Genomic DNA, 23,816 nt, shown 5'->3' on the forward strand with positions numbered 1-23,816 from the left:
ATCCAACAGGGCTGTGTAGTTTAGGACAGGGCCTATATCCAACAGGGCTATGTAGTTTAGGACAGGGCCTATATCCAACAGGGCTGTGTAGTTTAGGACAGGGCCTATATCCAACAGGGCTGTGTAGTTTAGGACAGGGCCTATATCCAACGGGGCTGTGTAGTTTAGGACAGGGCCTATATCCAACAGGGCTGTGTAGTTTAGGACGGGGCCTATATCCAACAGGGCTGTGTAGTTTAGGACAGGGCCTATATCCAACAGGGCTGTGTAGTTTAGGACAGGGCCTATATCCAACAGGGCTGTTTAGGACAGGGTCTATATCCAACAGGGCTGTGTAGGACAGGGCCTATATCCAACAGGGCTGTGTAGGACAGGGCCTATATCCAACAGGGCTGTGTAGTTTAGGACAGGGCCTATATCCAACAGGGCTGTGCAGTTTAGGACAGGGCCTATATCCAACAGGGCTGTGTAGTTTAGGACAGGGCCTATATCCAACAGGGCTGTGTAGTTTAGGACAGGGCCTATATCCAACAGGGCTGTGTAGTTTAGGACAGGGCCTATATCCAACAGGGCTGTGTAGTTTAGGACAGGGCCTATATCCAACAGGGCTGTGTAGTTTAGGACAGGGTCTATATCCAACAGGGCTGTGTAGTTTAGGACAGGGCCTATATGCAACGGGGCTGTGTAGTTTAGGACAGGGCCTATATGCAACGGGGCTGTGTAGTTTAGGACAGGGCCTATATCCAACGGGGCTGTGTAGTTTAGGACAGGGCCTATATCCAACAGGGCTGTGTAGTTTAGGACAGGGCCTATATCCAACAGGGCTGTGTAGTTTAGGACAGGGCCTATATCCAACAGGGCTGTAGTTTAGGACAGGGCATATATCCAACGGGGCTGTGTAGTTTAGGACAGGGCCTATATCCAACGGGCTGTGTAGTTTAGGACAGGGCCTATATCCAACAGGGCTGTGTAGTTTAGGACAGGGCCTATATCCAACAGGGCTGTGTAGAAGGTTTGTAGTTTAGGACAGGGCCTATATCCAACAGGGCTGTGTAGTTTAGGACGGGGCCTATATCCAACAGGGCTGTGTAGTTTAGGACGGGGCCTATATCCAACAGGGCTGTGTAGTTTAGGACGGGGCCTATATCCAACAGGGCTGTGTAGTTTAGGACGGGGCCTATATCCAACAGGGCTGTGTAGTTTAGGACAGGGCCTATATCCAACAGGGCTGTGTAGTTTAGGACAGGGCCTATATCCAACAGGGCTGTGTAGTTTAGGACAGGGCCTATATCCAACAGGGCTGTGTAGTTTAGGACAGGGCCTATATCCAACAGGGCTGTGTAGTTTAGACAGGGCCTATATCCAACAGGGCTGTGTAGTTTAGGACAGGGCCTGTATCCAACAGGGCTGTGTAGTTTAGGACGGGGCCTATATCCAACAGGGCTGTGTAGTTTAGGACAGGGCCTATATCCAACAGGGCTGTGTAGTTTAGGACAGGGCCTATATCCAACAGGGCTGTGTAGTTTAGGACAGGGCCTATATCCAACAGGGCTGTGTAGTTTAGGACAGGGCCTATATCCAACAGGGCTGTGTAGTTTAGGACAGGGCCTATATCCAACAGGGCTGTGTAGTTTAGGACAGGGCCGTGTAGTTTAGGACACGGCCTATATCCAACAGGGCTGTGTAGTTTAGGACAGGGCCTATATCCAACAGGGCTGTGTAGTTTAGGACAGGGCCTATATCCAACAGGGCTGTGTAGTTTAGGACAGGGCCTATATCCAACAGGGCTGTGTAGTTTAGGACAGGGCCTATATCCAACAGGGCTGTGTAGTTTAGGACAGGGCCTATATCCAACAGGGCTGTGTAGTTTAGGACAGGGCCTATATCCAACAGGGCTGTGTAGTTTAGGACAGGGCCTATACCCAACAGGGCTGTGTAGTTTAGGACGGGGCCTATATCCAACAGGGCTGTGTAGTTTAGGACGGGGCCTATATCCAACAGGGCTGTGTAGTTTAGGACAGGGCCTATATCCAACAGGGCTGTGTAGTTTAGGACAGGGCCTATATCCAACAGGGCTGTGTAGTTTAGGACAGGGCCTATATCCAACAGGGCTGTGTAGTTTAGGACAGGGCCTATATCCAACAGGGCTGTGTAGTTTAGGACGGGGCCTATATCCAACAGGGCTGTGTAGTTTAGGACAGGGCCTATATCCAACAGGGCTGTGTAGTTTAGGACAGGGCCTATATCCAACAGGGCTGTGTAGTTTAGGACGGGGCCTATATCCAACAGGGCTGTGTAGTTTAGGACAGGGCCTATATCCAACAGGGCTGTGTAGTTTAGGACAGGGCCTATATCCAACAGGGCTGTGTAGTTTAGGACAGGGCCTATATCCAACAGGGCTGTGTAGTTTAGGACAGGGCCTATATCCAACAGGGCTGTGTAGTTTAGGACAGGGCCTATATCCAACAGGGCTGTGTAGTTTAGGACAGGGCCTATATCCAACAGGGCTGTGTAGTTTAGGACAGGGCCTATATCCAACAGGGCTGTGTAGTTTAGGACAGGGCCTATATCCAACAGGGCTGTGTAGTTTAGGACAGGGCCTATATCCAACAGGGCTGTGTAGTTTAGGACAGGGCCTATATCCAACAGGGCTGTGTAGTTTAGGACAGGGCCTATATCCAACAGGGCTGTGTAGTTTAGGACAGGGCCTATATCCAACAGGGCTGTGTAGTTTAGGACGGGGCCTCTATCCAACAGGGCTGTGTAGTTTAGGACGGGGCCTATATCCAACGGGGCTGTGTAGTTTAGGACGGGGCCTATATCCAACGGGGCTGTGTAGTTTAGGACGGGGCCTATATCCAACGGGGCTGTGTAGTTTAGGACGGGGTCTATATCCAACGGGGCTGTTTAGGACAGGGCCTATATCCAACAGGGCTGTGTAGTTTAGGACAGGGCCTATATCCAACAGGGCTGTGTAGTTTAGGACAGGGCCTATATCCAACAGGGCTGTGTAGTTTAGGACAGGGCCTATATCCAACGGGGCTGTGTAGTTTAGGACAGGGCCTATATCCAACGGGGCTGTGTAGTTTAGGACAGGGCCTATATCCAACAGGGCTGTGTAGTTTAGGACAGGGCCTATATCCAACAGGGCTGTGTAGTTTGGACGGGGCCTATATCCAACAGGGCTGTGTAGTTTAGGACGGGGCCTATATCCAACAGGGCTGTGTAGTTTAGGACAGGGCCTATATCCAACAGGGCTGTGTAGTTTAGGACAGGGCCTATATCCAACAGGGCTGTGTAGTTTAGGACAGGGCCTATATCCAACAGGGCTGTGTAGTTTAGGACAGGGCCTATATCCAACAGGGCTGTGTAGTTTAGGACAGGGCCTATATCCAACAGGGCTGTGTAGTTTAGGACAGGGCCTATATCCAACAGGGCTGTGTAGTTTAGGACAGGGCCTATATCCAACAGGGCTGTGCAGTTTAGGACAGGGCCTATATCCAACAGGGCTGTGTAGTTTAGGACAGGGCCTATATCCAACAGGGCTGTGTAGTTTAGGACAGGGCCTATATCCAACAGGGCTGTGTAGTTTAGGACAGGGCCTATATCCAACAGGGCTGTGTAGTTTAGGACAGGGCCTATATCCAACAGGGCTGTGTAGTTTAGGACAGGGTCTATATCCAACAGGGCTGTGTAGTTTAGGACAGGGCCTATATGCAACGGGGCTGTGTAGTTTAGGACAGGGCCTATATCCAACGGGGCTGTGTAGTTTAGGACAGGGCCTATATCCAACGGGGCTGTGTAGTTTAGGACAGGGCCTATATCCAACAGGGCTGTGTAGTTTAGGACAGGGCCTATATCCAACAGGGCTGTGTAGTTTAGGACAGGGCCTATATCCAACAGGGCTGTAGTTTAGGACAGGGCCTATATCCAACGGGGCTGTGTAGTTTAGGACAGGGCCTATATCCAACGGGGCTGTGTAGTTTAGGACAGGGCCTATATCCAACAGGGCTGTGTAGTTTAGGACAGGGCCTATATCCAACAGGGCTGTGTAGTTTAGGACAGGGCCGTGTAGTTTAGGACAGGGCCTATATCCAACAGGGCTGTGTAGTTTAGGACGGGGCCTATATCCAACAGGGCTGTGTAGTTTAGGACGGGGCCTATATCCAACAGGGCTGTGTAGTTTAGGACGGGGCCTATATCCAACAGGGCTGTGTAGTTTAGGACGGGGCCTATATCCAACAGGGCTGTGTAGTTTAGGACAGGGCCTATATCCAACAGGGCTGTGTAGTTTAGGACAGGGCCTATATCCAACAGGGCTGTGTAGTTTAGGACAGGGCCTATATCCAACAGGGCTGTGTAGTTTAGGACAGGGCCTATATCCAACAGGGCTGTGTAGTTTAGACAGGGCCTATATCCAACAGGGCTGTGTAGTTTAGGACAGGGCCTGTATCCAACAGGGCTGTGTAGTTTAGGACGGGGCCTATATCCAACAGGGCTGTGTAGTTTAGGACAGGGCCTATATCCAACAGGGCTGTGTAGTTTAGGACAGGGCCTATATCCAACAGGGCTGTGTAGTTTAGGACAGGGCCTATATCCAACAGGGCTGTGTAGTTTAGGACAGGGCCTATATCCAACAGGGCTGTGTAGTTTAGGACAGGGCCTATATCCAACAGGGCTGTGTAGTTTAGGACAGGGCCGTGTAGTTTAGGACACGGCCTATATCCAACAGGGCCGGGGTATATCCAACAGGGCTGTGTAGTTTAGGACAGGGCCTATATCCAACAGGGCTGTGTAGTTTAGGACAGGGCCTATATCCAACAGGGCTGTGTAGTTTAGGACAGGGCCTATATCCAACAGGGCTGTGTAGTTTAGGACAGGGCCTATATCCAACAGGGCTGTGTAGTTTAGGACAGGGCCTATATCCAACAGGGCTGTGTAGTTTAGGACAGGGCCTATATCCAACAGGGCTGTGTAGTTTAGGACGGGGCCTATACCCAACAGGGCTGTGTAGTTTAGGACGGGGCCTATATCCAACAGGGCTGTGTAGTTTAGGACGGGGCCTATATCCAACAGGGCTGTGTAGTTTAGGACAGGGCCTATATCCAACAGGGCTGTGTAGTTTAGGACAGGGCCTATATCCAACAGGGCTGTGTAGTTTAGGACAGGGCCTATATCCAACAGGGCTGTGTAGTTTAGGACGGGGCCTATATCCAACAGGGCTGTGTAGTTTAGGACGGGGCCTATATCCAACAGGGCTATGTAGTTTAGGACAGGGCCTATATCCAACAGGGCTGTGTAGTTTAGGACAGGGCCTATATCCAACAGGGCTGTGTAGTTTAGGACGGGGCCTATATCCAACAGGGCTGTGTAGTTTAGGACAGGGCCTATATCCAACAGGGCTGTGTAGTTTAGGACAGGGCCTATATCCAACAGGGCTGTGTAGTTTAGGACAGGGCCTATATCCAACAGGGCTGTGTAGTTTAGGACAGGGCCTATATCCAACAGGGCTGTGTAGTTTAGGACAGGGCCTATATCCAACAGGGCTGTGTAGTTTAGGACAGGGCCTATATCCAACAGGGCTGTGTAGTTTAGGACAGGGCCTATATCCAACAGGGCTGTGTAGTTTAGGACAGGGCCTATATCCAACAGGGCTGTGTAGTTTAGGACAGGGCCTATATCCAACAGGGCTGTGTAGTTTAGGACAGGGCCTATATCCAACAGGGCTGTGTAGTTTAGGACAGGGCCTATATCCAACAGGGCTGTGTAGTTTAGGACAGGGCCTATATCCAACAGGGCTGTGTAGTTTAGGACAGGGCCTATATCCAACAGGGCTGTGTAGTTTAGGACAGGGCCTATATCCAACAGGGCTGTGTAGTTTAGGACAGGGCCTATATCCAACAGGGCTGTGTAGTTTAGGACAGGGCCTATATCCAACAGGGCTGTGTAGTTTAGGACAGGGCCTATATCCAACAGGGCTGTGTAGTTTAGGACGGGGCCTATATCCAACAGGGCTGTGTAGTTTAGGACGGGGCCTATATCCAACGGGGCTGTGTAGTTTAGGACGGGGCCTATATCCAACGGGGCTGTGTAGTTTAGGACGGGGCCTATATCCAACGGGGCTGTGTAGTTTAGGACGGGGTCTATATCCAACGGGGCTGTTTAGGACAGGGCCTATATCCAACAGGGCTGTGTAGTTTAGGACAGGGCCTATATCCAACAGGGCTGTGTAGTTTAGGACAGGGCCTATATCCAACAGGGCTGTGTAGTTTAGGACAGGGCCTATATCCAACGGGGCTGTGTAGTTTAGGACAGGGCCTATATCCAACGGGGCTGTGTAGTTTAGGACAGGGCCTATATCCAACAGGGCTGTGTAGTTTAGGACAGGGCCTATATCCAACAGGGCTGTGTAGTTTAGGACGGGGCCTATATCCAACAGGGCTGTGTAGTTTAGGACGGGCCTATATCCAACAGGGCTGTGTAGTTTAGGACAGGGCCTATATCCAACAGGGCTGTGTAGTTTAGGACAGGGCCTATATCCAACAGGGCTGTGTAGTTTAGGACAGGGCCTATATCCAACAGGGCTGTGTAGTTTAGGACAGGGCCTATATCCAACAGGGCTGTGTAGTTTAGGACAGGGCCTATATCCAACAGGGCTGTGTAGTTTAGGACAGGGCCTATATCCAACAGGGCTGTGTAGTTTAGGACAGGGCCTATATCCAACAGGGCTGTGTAGTTTTAGGACAGGGCCTATATCCAACAGGGCTGTGTAGTTTAGGACAGGACCTATATCCAACAGGGCTGTGTAGTTTAGGACAGGACCTATATCCAACAGGGCTGTGTAGTTTAGGACGGGACCTATATCCAACAGGGCTGTGTAGTTTAGGACGGGGTCTATATCCAACAGGGCTGTGTAGTTTAGGACAGGACCTATATCCAACAGGGCTGTGTAGTTTAGGACGGGGTCTATATCCAACAGGGCTGTGTAGTTTAGGACGGGGTCTATATCCAACAGGGCTGTGTAGTTTAGGACAGGACCTATATCCAACAGGGCTGTGTAGTTTAGGACGGGGCCTATATCCAACAGGGCTGTGTAGTTTAGGACAGGACCTATATCCAACAGGGCTGTGTAGTTTAGGACAGGGCCTATATCCAACAGGGCTGTGTAGTTTAGGACGGGGCCTATATCCAACAGGGCTGTGTAGTTTAGGACAGGGCCTATATCCAACAGGGCTGTGTAGTTTAGGACAGGGCCTATATCCAACAGGGCTGTGTAGTTTAGGACAGGACCTATATCCAACAGGGCTGTGTAGTTTAGGACAGGACCTATATCCAACAGGGCTGTGTAGTTTAGGACAGGGCCTATATCCAACAGGGCTGTGTAGTTTAGGACAGGACCTATATCCAACAGGGCTGTGTAGTTTAGGACGGGGTCTATATCCAACAGGGCTGTGTAGTTTAGGACAGGACCTATATCCAACAGGGCTGTGTAGTTTAGGACAGGGCCTATATCCAACAGGGCTGTGTAGTTTAGGACAGGGCCTATATCCAACAGGGATTTGTAGTTTAGGACAGGGCCTATATCCAACAGGGCTGTGTAGTTTAGGACAGGGCCTATATCCAACAGGGCTGTGTAGTTTAGGACAGGACCTCTATCCAACAGGGCTGTTTAGTTTAGGACAGGGCCTATATCCAACAGGGCTGTGTAGTTTAGGACAGGACCTCTATCCAACAGGGCTGTGTAGTTTAGGACAGGGCCTATATCCAACAGGGCTGTGTAGTTTAGGACAGGGCCTATATCCAACAGGGCTGTGTAGTTTAGGACAGGGCCTATATCCAACAGGGCTGTGTAGTTTAGGACAGGGCCTATATCCAACAGGGCTGTGTAGTTTAGGACAGGACCTCTATCCAACAGGGCTGTGTAGTTTAGGACAGGGCCTATATCCAACAGGGCTGTGTAGTTTAGGACGGGGCCTATATCCAACAGGGCTGTGTAGTTTAGGACAGGGCCTATATCCAACAGGGCTGTGTAGTTTAGGACAGGGCCTATATCCAACAGGGCTGTGTAGTTTAGGACAGGGCCTATATCCAACAGGGCTGTGTAGTTTAGGACAGGGCCTATATCCAACAGGGCTGTGTAGTTTAGGACAGGGCCTATATCCAACAGGGCTGTGTAGTTTAGGACAGGGCCTATATCCAACAGGGCTGTGTAGTTTAGGACAGGGCCTATATCCACAGTGTCTGAGTAGAAGTGCTGATCTATGATTTCTCCAGTCTTATTGAATGTAAAGTCAAATCAAATTGTATTGGTCACATGCGCCGAATACAACAGGTGCAGACATTACAGTGAAATGCTTACTTACAGCCCTTAACCAACAGTGCATTTATTTTAAACAAAAAAAGTAAAAATAAAACAATGAAAAAAAGAGCAGAAGTAAAATAAAATAACAGTAGTCCAAATTGATCGTAGATCAGCACGCCTAAGAGCCCTTTGTGGACATGGCCCTGGTTGGTAGGACAGGTTCTGACAGGTCCTTCAGAAGTTGGTCATCTCCTGCACAGTCAGGATGGAACATGTTGGCCTGCAGAGGGGACATTTGAAGGGCTTAGATTGAGGCACATTGCTCACCTTTCCTCCTCCTCCCTCTCCACACCTCTTCCTCCTTCCCCCCTCTCCACACCTCTTCCTCCTTCCCCCCTCTCCACACCTCTTCCTCCTTCCCCCCTCTCCACACCTCTTCCTCCTTCCCCCTCTCCACACCTCTTCCTCCTTCCCCCCTCTCCACACCTCTTCCTCCTTCCCCCCTCTCCACACCTCTTCCTCCTTCCCCCCTCTCCACACCTCTTCCTCCTTCCCCCCTCTCCACACCTCTTCCTCCTTCCCCCCTCTCCACACCTCTTCCTCCTGCCCCCTCTCCACACCTCTTCCTCCTTCCCCCCTCTCCACACCTCTTCCTCCTTCCCCCCCTCTCCACACCTCTTCCTCCTTCCCCCTCTCCACACCTCTTCCTCCTTCCCCCTCTCACACCTCTTCCTCCTTCCCCCCTCTCCACACCTCTTCCTCCTTCCCCCTCTCCACACCTCTTCCTCCTTCCCCCCTCTCCACACCTCTTCCTCCTTCCTCCCTCTCCACACCTCTTCCTCCTTCCCCCCTCTCCACACCTCTTCCTCCTTCCGCCCTCTCCACACCTCTTCCTCCTTCCCCCTCTCCACACCTCTTCCTCCTTCCCCCCTCTCCACACCTCTTCCTCCTGCCCCCTCCACACCTCTTCCTCCTTCCCCCTCTCCACACCTCTTCCTCCTTCCCCCTTCCCCCTCTCCACACCTCTTCCTCCTTCGCCCTCTCCACACCTCTTCCTCCTGCCCCCCTCTCACACCTCTTCCTCCTTCCCCCTCTCCACACCTCTTCCTCCTTCCCCCTTCCCCCTCTCCACACCTCTTCCTCCTTCGCCCTCTCCACACCTCTTCCTCCTGCCCCCTCTCCACACCTCTTCCTCCTTCCCCCTCTCCACACCTCTTCCTCCTTCCCCCTTCCCCCTCTCCACACCTCTTCCTCCTTCGCCCTCTCCACACCTCTTCCTCCTGCCCCCTCTCCACACCTCTTCCTCCTGCCCCCTCTCCACACCTCTTCCTCCTTCCCCCCTCTCCACACCTCTTCCTCCTTCCCCCTTCCCCCTCTCACACCTCTTCCTCCTTCGCCCTCTCCACACCTCTTCCTCCTGCCCCCCTCTCCACACCTCTTCCTCCTTCCCCCCTCTCCACACCTCTTCCTCCTTCCCCCTTCCCCCTCTCCACACCTCTTCCTCCTTCCCCCCTCTCCACACCTCTTCCTCCTTCCTCCCTCTCCACACCTCTTCCTCCTTCCTCCCTCTCCACACCTCTTCCTCCTTCCCCCTCTCCACACCTCTTCCTCCTTCCCCCCTCTCCACACCTCTTCCTCCTTCCCCCCCTCTCCACACCTCTTCCTCCTTCCCCCCTCTCCACACCTCTTCCTACTTCCCCCCCTCTCTCACACCTCTTCCTCCTTCCGCCCTCTCCACACCTCTTCCTCCTTCCCCCTCTCCACACCTCTTCCTCCTTCCCCCCTCTCCACACCTCTTCCTCCTTCGCCCTCTCACACCTCTTCCTCCTTCCCCCCTCTCCACACCTCTTCCTCCTTCCCCCCTCTCCACACCTCTTCCTCCTTCCCCCCTCTCCACACCTCTTCCTCCTTCCCCCCTCTCCACACCTCTTCCTTCTTCCCCCCTCTCCACACCTCTTCCTCCTTCCCCCTCTCCACACCTCTTCCTCCTTCCCCCCTCTCCACACCTCTTCCTCCTTCCTCCCTCTCCACACCTCTTCCTCCTTCCCCCTCCCCCCTCTCCACACCTCTTCCTCCTTCCCCCTTCCCCCTCTCCACACCTCTTCCTCCTCCCCCCTCTCCACACCTCTTCCTCCTTCGCCCTCTCCACACCTCTTCCTCCTCCCCCCTCTCCACACCTCTTCCTCCTTCGCCCTCTCCACACCTCTTCCTCCTTCCTCCCCTCTCCACACCTCTTCCTCCTTCCCCCCTCTCCACACCTCTTCCTCCCTCTCCACACCTCTTCCTCCTGCCCCCTCTCCACACCTCTTCCTCCTTCCCCCTCTCCACACCTCTTCCTCCTTCCTTCTCTCCACAGGTTGGACCACTACGCCATCATTAAGTTCCCACTGACGACCGAGTCGGCCATGAAGAAGATCGAGGACAACAACACCCTCGTCTTCATCGTTGACGTCAAGGCCAACAAGCACCAGATCAAACACGCAGTCAAGAAGCTCTACGACATTGACGTGGCCAAGGTCAACACACTCATTAGGTAAATAACTATTTAATACATCCTAACATTACACATTACTAACCTGAATGCAGTCCAGGCATCACTACCTTTAAACTGACTTCTCCCGTTAGACTCAATAGATACATACTGAACTGCCTGCTTGTCTGACCTCTGACCTGGCCACCAAGTACATTACCTTCGTAGCTGGGGTGGAGTTGGTAAATGGCTGCCTCCATGTTGAGCTGTGAGGTCAGAGTAAGGTTGAAGGGGATCTATGACTGAATAGAGGGTGGCTTAAATCAAATCTTATGGTAGAGAAATGATCATTAAATTCTCTGACGGACATTCCTGCAGTCAGCATGCCAGTTGCACACTCCCTCAACTTGAGACATCTGTGGCATTGTGTTGTGACAAAACTGCACACTTTAGTGGCCTTTTGTCCCCAGCACAAGGTGCACCTGTATAATGATCATGCTGTTTAATCAACTTCTTGATATGTCACACCTGTCAGGTGGATGGATTATCTTGGCAAAGGAGAAATACTCACTAACAGGGATGTAAACAACAACATTTGAGAGAAATAAGCTTTTTTGCGTATGGAACATTTCTGGGATCTTCTATTTCAGCTCATGAAATATCAAATCAAATCAAATTTTATTGGTCACATGCGCCGAATACAACAGGTGCAGACATTACAGTGAAATGCTTACTTACAGGGACCAAGACTTTACATGTTGCGTTTATATTTTTGTTCAGTGTGTTATAGGCTACTGTATCAATCATGTCATCACACAGCATACGAGTCATTCATGTTTTGAAATGCAATCAAGCGTTTTAGTTTTGAAAGGGAGCTTTAAATAATTATCCTAAACCATAAACAAAAAATTCACGAATGCATGCAACTGTTTTTAGTAATTGCTGTAATATAGGCTTTATTTTAATTTCTCGTGAGAACAGACTTATTTATTTAGCGTTTACACTGTTCCAAATGGTCTGAAAAAATGTAGCACGTGTTTGTCACACACACAATACTCACGCAACGCTCGCTCCTATACCCTCCCTTTCCCTGATCTCCAGTAGTTTCCACAACTAAGTCAAATGTCTTCCCTCCATCTGACTTCCCCTTTCCCTCCATCGGACTTCCCCTTTCCCTCCATCGGACTTCCCCTTTCCCTCCATCGGACTTCCCCTTTCCCTCCTGAGCAACCAGTAAACATTCCCCCATTACTAGGGTATTTTTCACGTCATTTTGCTGTCACGAGTTTAGAACCAATTTATTGATGTGATTATGATAGGCTATATGTCTATATATGAAAAAATACACGTCTTAAAATGTTGACCAATCGATTGGTCGAAAGAACAGACAACTCTCGGACGACCAATATTAGTTTTTGTTTGGGGACAGCCCTAAGCTGGTTAAAGATACCCAGTGAATAGTTATTAATGATGAAAGATGACGCTGTGCTCAGCACGACCCCCTCCATCGCTGGTTGTTGGTCCAGTCCCGGTGTAGATGTAAACAATCTGATCTGTGATGTCATCAAAGGAACCACTGATACAACTGGGAAATGGAGTTGTTTATCCCACTGACGTCTGAAACACAAACATGAGGTCATACATGTTGTAATCAAATCAAATCAAATCAAATCAAATTTTATTGGTCACATGCGCCGAATACAACAAGTGCAGACATTACAGTGAAATGCTTACTTACAGCCCTTAACCAACAGTGCGTTTATTTTAAACAAAAAAAGTAAGAATAAAACAACAACAAAAAAAAAAAAGTGTTGAGAAAAACAAAGAGCAGAAGTAAAATAAAGTGACAGTAGGGAGGCTATATATACAGGGGGGTAACGGTGCAGAGTCAATGTGCGGGGGCACCGGCTAGTTGAGGTAGTTGAGGTAATATGTACATGTGGGTAGAGTTAAAGTGACTATGCATAAATACTTAACAGAGTAGCAGCAGCGTAAAAAGGATGGGGTGGGGGGCAGTGCAAATAGTCCGGGTAGCCATGATTAGCTGTTCAGGAGTCTTATGGCTTGTGGGTAGAAGCTGTTGAGAAGTCTTTTGGACCTAGACTTGGCACTCCGGTACCGCTTGCCGTGCGGTAGCAGAGAGAACAGTCTATGACTAGGGTGGCTGGAGTCTTTGACAATTTTGAGGGCCTTCCTCTGACACCGCCTGGTATAGAGGTCTTGGATGGCAGGGAGCTTTGCCCCAGTGATGTACTGGGCCGTACGCACTACCCTCTGTAGTGCCTTGCGGTCAGAGGCCAAGCAGTTGCCATACCAGGCGGTGATGCAACCAGTCAGGATGCTCTCGATGGTGCAGCTGTAGAATTTTTTGAGGATCTGAGGACCCATGCCAAATCTTTTTAGTCTCCTGAGGGGGAATAGGCTTTGTCGTGCCCTCTTCACGACTGTCTTGGTGTGCTTGGACCATGATAGTTCGTTGGTGATGTGGACACCAAGGAACTTGAAGCTCTCAACCTGTTCCACTACAGCCCCGTCGATGAGAATGGGGGCGTGCTCAGTCCTCTTTTTTTTCCTGTAGTCCACAATCATCTCCTTTGTCTTGGTCACGTTGAGGGAGAGGTTGTTGTCCTGGCACCACACGGCCAGATCTCTGACCTCCTCCCCTATAGGCTGTCTCATCGTTGTCGGTGATCAGGCCTACCACTGTTGTGTCGTCGGCAAACTTAATGATGGTGTTGGAGTCGTGCCTGGCCATGCAGTCATGGGTGAACAGAGAGTACAGGAGGGGACTGAGCACGCACCCCCTGAGGGGCCCCCGTGTTGAGGATCAGTGTGGCAGATGTGTTGTTACCTACCCTTACCACCTGGGGCGGCCCGTCAGGAAGTCCAGGATCCAGTTGCAGAGGGAGGTGTTTAGTCCCAGGATCCTTAGCTTAGTGATGAGCTTAGAGGGCACTATGGTGTTGAATGCTGAGCTGTAGTCAATGAATAGCATTCTCACGTAGGTGTTCCTCTTGTCCAGGTGGGAAAGGGCAGTGTGGAGTGCGATAGAGATTGCATCATCTGTGGATCTGTTGGGGCGGTATGCAAATTGGAGTGGGTCTAGGGTTTCTGGGATTATGCTGTTGATGTGAGCCATGACCAGTCTTTCAAAGCACTTCATGGCTACAGACGTCAGTGCCACGGGTCGGTAGTCATTTAGGCAGGTTATCTTAGAGTTCTTGGGCACGGGGACTATGGTGGTCTGCTTGAAACATGTTGGTATTACAGACTCGGTCAGGGACATGTTGAAAATGTCAGTGAAGACACTTGCCAGTTGGTCAGCACATGCTCGGAGTACACGCCCTGGTAATCCGTCTGGCCCAGCGGCCTTGTGAATGTTGACTTGCTTAAAAGTCTTACTCACATCGGCTACGGAGAGCGTGATCACATAGTCGTCCGGAACAGCTGGTGCTCTCATGCATGCTTCAGTGTTGCTTGCCTCGAAAGCCGAGCATAGAAGTGGTTTAGCCTCGTCTGGTAGGCTTGTGTCACTGGGCAGCTCGCGGCTGTGCTTCCCTTTGTAGTCTGTAATAGTTTTCAAGCCCTGCCACATCCGACGAGCGTCAGAGCCAGTGTAGTATGATTCAATCTTAGACCTGTATTGACTCTTTGCCTGTTTGATGGTTCGTCGGAGGTCATAGCGGGATTTCTTATAAGCTTCCGGGTTAGAGTCCCGTTCCTTGAAAGCGGCAGCTCTACCCTTTAGCTCAGTGCGGATGTTGCCTGTAATCCATGGCTTCTGGTTGGGGTATGTACGTACGGTCACTGTGGGGACGACATCATCGATGCACTTATTGATGAAGCCAGTGACTGATGTGGTGTACTCCTCAATGCTGTCTGAAGAATCCCGAACATGTTCCAGTCTGTGCTAGCAAAACAGTCCTGTAGCTTGGCATCTGCGTCATCTGACCACTTTTTTATTAACCGAATCACTGGTGCTTCCTGCTTCAGTTTTTGCTTATAAGCAGGAATCAGGAGGATAGAGTTATGGTCAGATTTGCCAAATGGAGGGCGAGGGAGAGCTTTGTATGCGTCTCTGTGTGTGGAGTAAAGGTGGTCTAGAGTTTTTTTCCCTCTGGTTGCACATTTGACATGCTGGTAGAAATTAGGTAGAACGGATTTAAGTTTCCCTGCATTAAAGTCCCGGCCACTAGGAGCGCTGCATCTGGATGAGCGTTTTCCTGTTGATTAATGGCCTTGTACAACTCATTCAGTGCAATCTTAATGCCAGCATTGGTTTGTGGTGGTAAATAGACAGCTATGAAAAATATAGCTGAAAACTCTCTTGGTAAATAGTGTGGTCTACAGCTTATCATAAGATACTCTACCTCAGGCGAGCAAAACCTCGAGACTTCCTTAGTATTTGATTTTGTACACCAGCTGTTGTTTACAAATATACAGAGACCGCCACCCTTTGTCTTACCGGAGCCAGCCGTTCTGTCCTGCCGATGTAGCGTGTAGCCTGCTAGCTGAATGGTATCATTGTTGTCGTTCAGCCACGACTGAATAACCCCCCTCTCTCCTCCAAGGCCTGATGGTGAGAAGAAGGCGTATGTCCGTCTGGCTCCAGATTACGATGCGTTGGATGTTGCCAACAAGGTGAGGACTAACGGTAACATCTCAATAGTCTCCAACAATGTGTCAAAAGTGGCACCCTATTTTCTATGTTTGCGTTTCCCCAACTCCAGCCCCCCCGCCAACTCCAGTCCTCCTCCCAACTCCAGTCCCCAGCCCTCCTCCATTCCCCCCTCCCAACTGCAGTCCACCCCCCAACTCCAGTCCCCCTCCCAACTCCGGTCCTCCTCCAGTCCCCCCCAACTCCAGTCCTCCTCCATTCCCCCTTCCCAACTCCAGTCCTCCTCAGTCCCCCCTCCCAACTCCAGTCCCCCCTCCCAACTCCATTCCTCCTCCAGTCCCCCCCAACTCCAGTCCTCCTCAGTCCCCCCCCCCAACTCCAGTCCCCCCCAACTCCAGTCCTCCTCCCAACTACAGTCCCCCCCAACTCCAGTCCTCCTCAGTCCCCCCCAACTCCAGTCCTCCTCCCAACTCCAGTCCTCCTCCCAACTCCAGTCCTCCTCCCAACTCCAGTCCTCCTCCCAACTCCAGTCCTCCTCCCAACTCCATTCCTCCTCCCAACTCCATTCCTCCTCCAGTCCCCCCCTCCCAACTCCATTCCTCCTCCAGTCCCCTCCTCCCAACTCCATTCCTCCTCCAGTCCCCCCTCCCAACTCCATTCCTCCTCCAGTCCCCCCCTCCCAACTCCATTCCTCCTCCAGTCCCCCCTCCCAACTCCATTCCTCCTCCAGTCCCCCCCTCCCAACTCCATTCCTCCTCCAGTCCCCCCCTCCCAACTCCAGTCCTCCTCCAGTCCCCCTCCCAACTCCAGTCCCCCCTCCCAACTCCATTCCTCCTCCAGTCCCCCCACCAATGACACATTTTTATTGTAGTCCCAGACTAACTCACCTGATTTAACTCGTCAAGGGCTTGATGATTAGTTGATGAGTTCAATATGGTGTGCTAGTCTCCTGGAGTGGAGACACCCTGCTGTGCTAGTCTCCTGGAGTGGAGACACCCTGCTGTGCTTGTCTCCTGGAGTGGAGACACCCTGCTGTGCTTGTCTCCTGGAGTGGAGACACCCTGCTGTGCTTGTCTCCTGGAGTGGAGACACCCTGCTGTGCTTGTCTCCTGGAGTGGAGACACCCTGCTGTGCTTGTCTCCTGGAGTGGAGACACCCTGCTGTGCTTGTCTCCTGGAGTGGAGACACCCTGCTGTGCTTGTCTCCTGGAGTGGAGACACCCTGCTGTGCTTGTCTCCTGGAGTGGAGACACCCTGCTGTGCTTGTCTCCTGGAGTGGAGACACCCTGCTGTGCTAGTCTCCTGGAGTGGAGACACCCTGCTGTGCTAGTCTCCTGGAGTGGAGACACCCTGCTGTTCTGTCGTACTAGAACAGTTCTCCGGTCTAAAAGACCCCCTGCTCTGTGACTCTTTATAAACAGCCTATGATGCTTCATAACTGCCCTATGAATCCTGGCTAACACCTGTCTTGTCTGTTCCAGATTGGCATCATCTAGACGGCTGCTGGGGAGATGTACAGAGGAATAAATGTTTGTAAAGACGTACCGCTCTCTTGTCCCGTGTGTTATTGGTTGATTTATGTTCTGTCTGGTGGGATGTTCTCATGTATTTAATATCAGAGAACTCACATCTGTTATATAGGCTCTGTCGCAGCCGGCCGTGACCGGGAGACTCATGGGCGGCGCACAATTGGCCCAGCGTCGTCCAGGGTAGGGGAGGGAATGGCCGGCAGGGATGTAGCTCAGTTGATAGAGCATGGTGTTTGCAACGCCAGGGTTGTGGGTTCGATTCCCACGGGGGGCCAGTATAAAAAATATATATATATTCACTAACTGTAAGTCGCTCTGGATAAGAGCGTCTGCTAAATGACTAAAATGTAAATATAGCTAAGCATAATGCACACATCCCATGACTTGCAGGTAGAACAAATTAACTAACAATGAATGGATGGATACCTGCACACTGAATATTCCCGCTTTGGTGTTGAAATGTTGCACAATATAACGTGTCATCCTTCAGTGTGCAGGTATCTATATTATATATAAACTATCTATACAGCAGTATGTGGACACACCTTCAAATAAGTGGATTCGGCTATTTCAGCCACACCCGTTGCTGACCGGTAAAATCGAGCACACCGCCATGCCATCCCCATAGACAAACATTGGCAGTAGAATGGCCGTACTGAACAGCTCAGTGACTTTCAACGTGGCACCGTCATAGAATGCCACCTTTCCAACAAGTCAGTTCGCCAATTTCTGCCCTGCTAGAGCTGCCCCGGTCATCTGTAAGTGCTGTTATTGTGAAGTGGAAACGTCTAGGAGCAACAACGGCTCAGCCGCGAAGTGGTAGGCCACACAAGCTCACAGAACGGGACCGCCGAGTGCTGAAGCGCTTAGCGTGTAAAAATCGTCTGTCCTCGGTTGCAACACACACACTGAGTTCTAAAATATCTCTGGAAGCAATGTCAGCACAAGAACTGTTAAGCTACCTGCTTGAATGCATAGTACCAACTGTAAAGTTTGGTGGAGGAGGAATAATGGTCTGGGGCTGTTTTTCATGGTTCGGGCTAGGCCCATTAGTTCCAGTGAAAGGAAATCTTAACGCTACAGCATACAATGACATTCTAGACGATTCTGTGCTTCCAACTTTGCACAAAGCGAGGTCCACACAGAAATGGTTTGTCGAGATCGGTGTGGAAGAACTTGACTGGCCTGACCTCAACCCCATCGAACACCTTTGGGATGAATTGCGACTGTGAGCCAGGCCTAACCGCCCGACCTCACTAATGCTCTTGTAGCTGAATGGAAGCAAGTCCCCGCAGCAATGTTCCAACATCTAGTGGAAAGCCTTCCCAGAAGAGTGGAGGCTGTTATAGCAGCAAAGGGGGGACCAACTCCATATTAATGACCATGATTTTGGAATGAGATGTTCGACGAGCAGGTGTCCACATACTATTGGTCATGTAGTGTATTCAACCCTCTGACCCAGTAGAATCACCTTTGGCAGCGATTACAGCTGTGGGTCTTTCTGGAGTCTCTAAGAGCTTTGTACTGTATTGTACAATATTTGCACATTATTCTTAAAATTCTTCAAGCTCTTTCAAATTGGTTGTTGATCATTGCTAGACAGCCATTTTCAGGTCTTGCCATAGATTTTCAAGCTGTTTTAAGTCAAAACTGTATCACTGCCACTCCGGAACATTCAATGTCGTCTTGGTAAGCAACTCGTGTATATTTGGTCTTGTGTTTTAGGTTATTATCCTGCTGAAAGGTGAATTTGTCTGTTGGAAAGCAGACTGAACCAGGTTTTCCTCTAGGATGTTGCCTGTGCTTAGCTCTATTCAGTTTATTTTTATCCCAAACTCCCTAGTCCTTGCCGATGACAAGCATACCCATAACATGATGCAGCCACCATCATGCTTGAAAATATGAAGAGTGGTACTCAGTGACGTGTTGGATTTGTCCCAAACATAACACTTTTGTATTCAGGACATAAAGTGAATTCCTTTTCCACATTTTTTGCAGTTTTACTTTAGTGCCATATTGCAAACAGGATGCATATTTTGAAATATTTTATTCTGTACAGGCTTCCTTTTCACTCTATCATGTTAGTATTGTAGAGTAACTACAATGTGGTTGATCCAGGCTCAGTTTTCTATCACAGCCATTAACCATTTTAATGTCACCATTAAAGAGGTTTCATTTCTTTAACATTTTAGGAATTTAGCAGACACTTTTATCCAGAGCGACTGACAGTTCATTCACCTTACTGTAGCTAGGTGGGACATTTCTCAGTTATAGTAAGTAAATAAAGTAGCTATCAGCAGTCAGAGCTAGTAAGGGGGAATGAAAAGTAAAGTGTGAGTGTTAGTTCACGAAGGCTATTTCTTTTGGGGGGCAACTGATTTCGGAAGGACGCCTGTATCTTTGTATTGACTGGGTGTATTGATACACCTTTCAAAATGTAATTAATAACTTCACCATGCTCAAAGGGATATTCAATGTCTGCTTTTTTTACCCATCAACAGTAAGTGCCCATCTTTGCAAGGCGTTGGAAAACCTCCCTGGTCTTTGTGGTTGAATCTGTGTTTGAAATGTACTGCTCGACAGAGGGACCTTGTAATCGTTAAGGACTGGGGAGTTTTTCAGGATAAGAAATAAATGGAATGGAGCTAAACACAGGTAACATCCTAGAGGAAAACCTGGTTCAGTCTGCTTTCCACCAGACAATGGGAGATTAATTCACCTTTCAGCAGGACAATAACCGAAAACACAATGCCAAATCTACACTGGAGTTGCTTACCGAGAAGACAGTGAACCAGCTTCATGAGGTAGTCACCTGGAATGCATTTCAATTCAAACAGGTGTGCCTTCTTAAAAGTTAATTTGTGGAATGTCTTTCCTTCTTAATGCGTTTGAGCCAATCAGTTGTGTTGTGACAAGGTAGGGGGGGGTATACAGAAGATAGCCCTATTTGGTAAAATACCAAGTCCATATTATGGCAAGAACAGCTCAAATGAGCAAAGAGAAACGACAGTCCATCATTACTTTAAGACATGAAGGTCAGTCAATCCGGAACATTTGAAGAACTTTGAACGTTTCTTCAAGCGCTATGATGAAACTGGCTCTCATGAGGACCACCACAGGAATGGAAGACCCAGAGTTACCTCTGCTGCAGAGGATAAGTTCATTAGAGTTACCAGCCTCAGAAATTGCAGCCCAAATAAATGCGCCACAGAGTTCAAATAACAGACACATCTCAACATCAACTGTTCAGAGGAGACTTTGAATCAGGCCTTCATGGTCAAATTGCTGCAAAGAAACCACTACTAAAGGACACCAATAAGAAGAAGAGACCTGCTTGGGCCAAGAAACACGAGCAATGGACATTAGACCAGTGGAAATTTGTCCTTTGGTCTGGAGTCCAAATTTGAGATTTTTGGTTCCAGCTGCCATGTCTTTGTGAGACACTGTGTGGGTGTACGGATAATCTCTGCATGTGTATTTCCCACCGTAAAGCATGGAGGAGGAGGTGTTATGGTGTGGGGGTGCTTTGCTGGTGACATGGTCTGTGATTTATTTAGAATTCAAGGCACACTTAACCAGCATGGCTACCACAGAATTCTGCAGCGATACGCCATCCCATCTGGTTTGGGTTTGGTGGGACAATCATTTGATTTTCAACAGGACAATGACCCAACACACACCTCCAGGCTGTGTAAGGGCTATTTGACCCAAGAAGGAGAGTAATGGAGTGCTGCATCAGATGATCTGGCCTCCACAATCCCCCGACCTCAACCAAATTGAGATGGTTTGGGATGAGTCGGACTGCAGAGTGAAGGAAAAGCAGCTAACAAGTGCTCAGCATATGTGGGAACTCCTTCAAGATTTTTTTGATTTGTTTAACACTTTTATTTGGTTACAACATGATTCCATATGTGTTATTTCATAGTTTTGATGTCTTCACTATTATTCTACAATGTAAAAATAAAGAAAAACCCTTGAATTAGTAGGTGTGTCCAAACTTTTGACTGGTAGTGTGTGTGTATATATATATATATATATATATATATATATATATATATATATATATATATATATATATATATATATGGATATGTAGTTCAGGGATTCTTGAAAGACGCGACAGTCTCTTTTTTCACATATTTTTCTTAATATGAACAACATTTGAAATATATATTTTGGTAGACCAAAGTATCAGCTATCACACCATGTAAAGGAACAACCTAATTCTTAAATGTTTTCATAAAATGCAACCAACTGGATTGATGTCGACTCCGTCAGTCATCATAAGGCATTTTATTTTTACATTTATTGTCCGATGAGTTTTTAAAGGCCCTGATTTGTTTAATTCTAACATAAGATGATTCAAATATGTAATACAGTTCTCCAAACTTACTTTTTTGTTTTATTTTGTAGTGCTATACACTTGATTGTACAAAACATTAGGAACACCTTCCTAATATTGAGTTGCACCCCCCTTTTGCCCTCAGAACAGCCTCAATTCGTCAGGGCGTGGACTCTACAAGATGTCGAAAGCGTTCCACAGGGAAGCTGGCCCATGTTGACTCCAATGCTTCCAACAATTGGAGTCTTTTTTGTTGTTGATCGTCCTCTTAGTGGCAGACCACGTGTAACAACACCTGCACAGGATTGGTACATCCAAACATCACACCTGCAGGACAGGTACAGGATGGCAACAACTGTGTACAAGTGTTATTTTAGTGTTCCCTTTATTTTTTGGAGCAGTGTATATTTTACTAACAAATTCCATGACTTCAGTTTGATCCTCCTGATGTGATGGAGGTGATGGAGGTCATTGGTAACTATCAGCAGCAGGTCATGATGAGATTGGTGCCTCTTTGGTGAAATCAGAGTCTTCCTCGATCACTGAACCTCTAACGTACATCTTCACCAAATCTATGCAAACTGGTTTTGTTCCTAAAGATCTGAAAATGGCCAAACGTATCCCCCTCTATGAATCTGGGGATCCAAGATCTTTTACAAATTAATCGCCCAATATCTGTACTTCCATGTTTTTCTAAAATACTAGAAAAGTTGGTGTATACGGGAATGTTGAAACATTTAAATCAACACCGTATTCTATATGAGCACCAATATGGTTTCAACATTGTATTCTATTTGAGCACCAATATGGTTTTAACACTGTATTCTATATGAACACCAATATGGTTTCAACACCGTATTCTATATGAGCACCAATATGGTTTCAACACTGTATTCTATATGAGCACCAATATGGTTTCAACACTGTATTCTATATGAGCACCAATATGGTTTCAACACTGTATTCTATATGAGCACCAATATGGTTTCAACACTGTATTCTATATGAGCACCAATATGGTTTCAACACTGTATTCTATATGAGCACCAATATGGTTTCAACACTGTATTCTATATGAGCACCAATATTGTCTTCGTAAAAACTACTCCACAGATATCTCTTTTGCAACTTGTGGATAAAATCTTTACAGCCCTTAACAACAATGAATACGCTCTTGGCATCTTTTTAGATTTATCCAAAGCGTTTGACACAGTTGATGAAATATGACTTTCTAAGTTGATTATACATACAGTATAATTGGTTATATAGTTATGTTTATGATAGAGAATAATTTGTTTATGCAAATGGCTGTCTACCAGGGACTAGATCTACTGTGGCGTCCCACAGGGTTCAATAATTGGACCTTTGTTATTCCTGATCTATATCAATGACCTTGCTGCTGAGTCTTCTACTGTACTTCCCATTCTCTTTGCTGATGATACCAAGTAGATTTTATCACAAGAATTTTGATTCACTAATTAATGAAGCCAACTCAGGCATGGCCACATTTTCTGAACAGTTCCAGGTAAACAAATGATCTTTAAATGTAAAAAAATCTAACTTTGTGTTCACTAGTAAGAATAAAAATATTTTTAATAATAATAATAATATGCCATTTAGCAGACGCTTTTATCCAAAGCGACTTACAGTCATGTGTGCATACATTTTTACGTATGGGTGGTCCCGGGGATCGAACCCACTACCCTGGCGTTACAAGCGCCATGCTCTACCAGCTGAGCTACAGAGGACTTCAAATTAATTTTTAAAAGAGCCAGAATCTCAATTGGTGGGAATGAAATGGAACAAGTCACATCCACTAGTTTTAATTGATGAAAAGTTATCCTGGAAAGATCATATTCAATGTGTCTGCAGCAAAGTGATGTAATCTGTTGGTATCATCAGAAAGATGAGTGGCTTGGTTCATTCTGTAGCTTCATTTACCCATCTCATTTACTGTAATATTGTCTGGGCCAGTACATACAGTGAGGGAAAAAAGTATTTGATCCCCTGCTGATTTTGCACGTTTGCCCACTGACAAAGACATGATCAGTCTATAATTTTAATGGTAGGTTTATTTGAACAGTGAGAGACAGAATAACAAGAAAATAAATCCAGAAAAACGCATGTCAAAAATGTTATAAATTGATTTGCATTTTAATTCTCCCAGGTGTCTTTTATACAGGTAACGAGCTGAGATTAGGAGCACACTCTAAAAGGGAGTGCTCCTAATCTCAGCTTGTTACCTGTATAAAAGACACCTGTCCACAGAAGCAACCAATCAATCAGATTCCAAACTCTCCACCATGGCCAAGACCAAAGAGCTCTCCAAGGATGTCAGGGACAAGATTGTAGACCTACACAAGGCTGGAATGGGCTACAAAACCATCGCCAAGCAGCTTGGTGAGAAGGTGACAACAGTTGGTGCAATTAGTCGCAAATGGAAGAAACACAAAAGAACTGTCAATCTCCCACGGCCTGGGGCTCCATGCAAGATCTCACCTCGTGGAGTTGCAATGATCATGAGAACGGTGAGGAATCAGCCCAGAACTACACGGG

At 48.2% G+C, this 23,816-nt stretch overlaps 1 protein-coding gene across 1 annotated transcript in view; it reads left to right on the plus strand.

The window, feature by feature from the left end:
- rpl23a (ribosomal protein L23a) overlaps nucleotides 1-16,933 on the plus strand; it is a 29,339-nt gene extending 12,406 nt beyond the window's left edge. The window contains exons 3-5 of the mRNA XM_041872826.1: nucleotides 10,659-10,835; nucleotides 15,344-15,413; nucleotides 16,871-16,933. Of these exons, the coding sequence (XP_041728760.1) occupies nucleotides 10,659-10,835; nucleotides 15,344-15,413; nucleotides 16,871-16,885 (262 nt within the window). The 3' untranslated portion in view covers nucleotides 16,886-16,933. The remainder of the gene's footprint in view (nucleotides 1-10,658; nucleotides 10,836-15,343; nucleotides 15,414-16,870) is intronic.
- The last annotated feature ends 6,883 nt before the right edge of the window (nucleotides 16,934-23,816 follow it).

This window comes from Coregonus clupeaformis, unplaced genomic scaffold, assembly GCF_020615455.1.
Source record: "Coregonus clupeaformis isolate EN_2021a unplaced genomic scaffold, ASM2061545v1 scaf0063, whole genome shotgun sequence".
Taxonomy (NCBI): domain Eukaryota; kingdom Metazoa; phylum Chordata; class Actinopteri; order Salmoniformes; family Salmonidae; genus Coregonus; species Coregonus clupeaformis.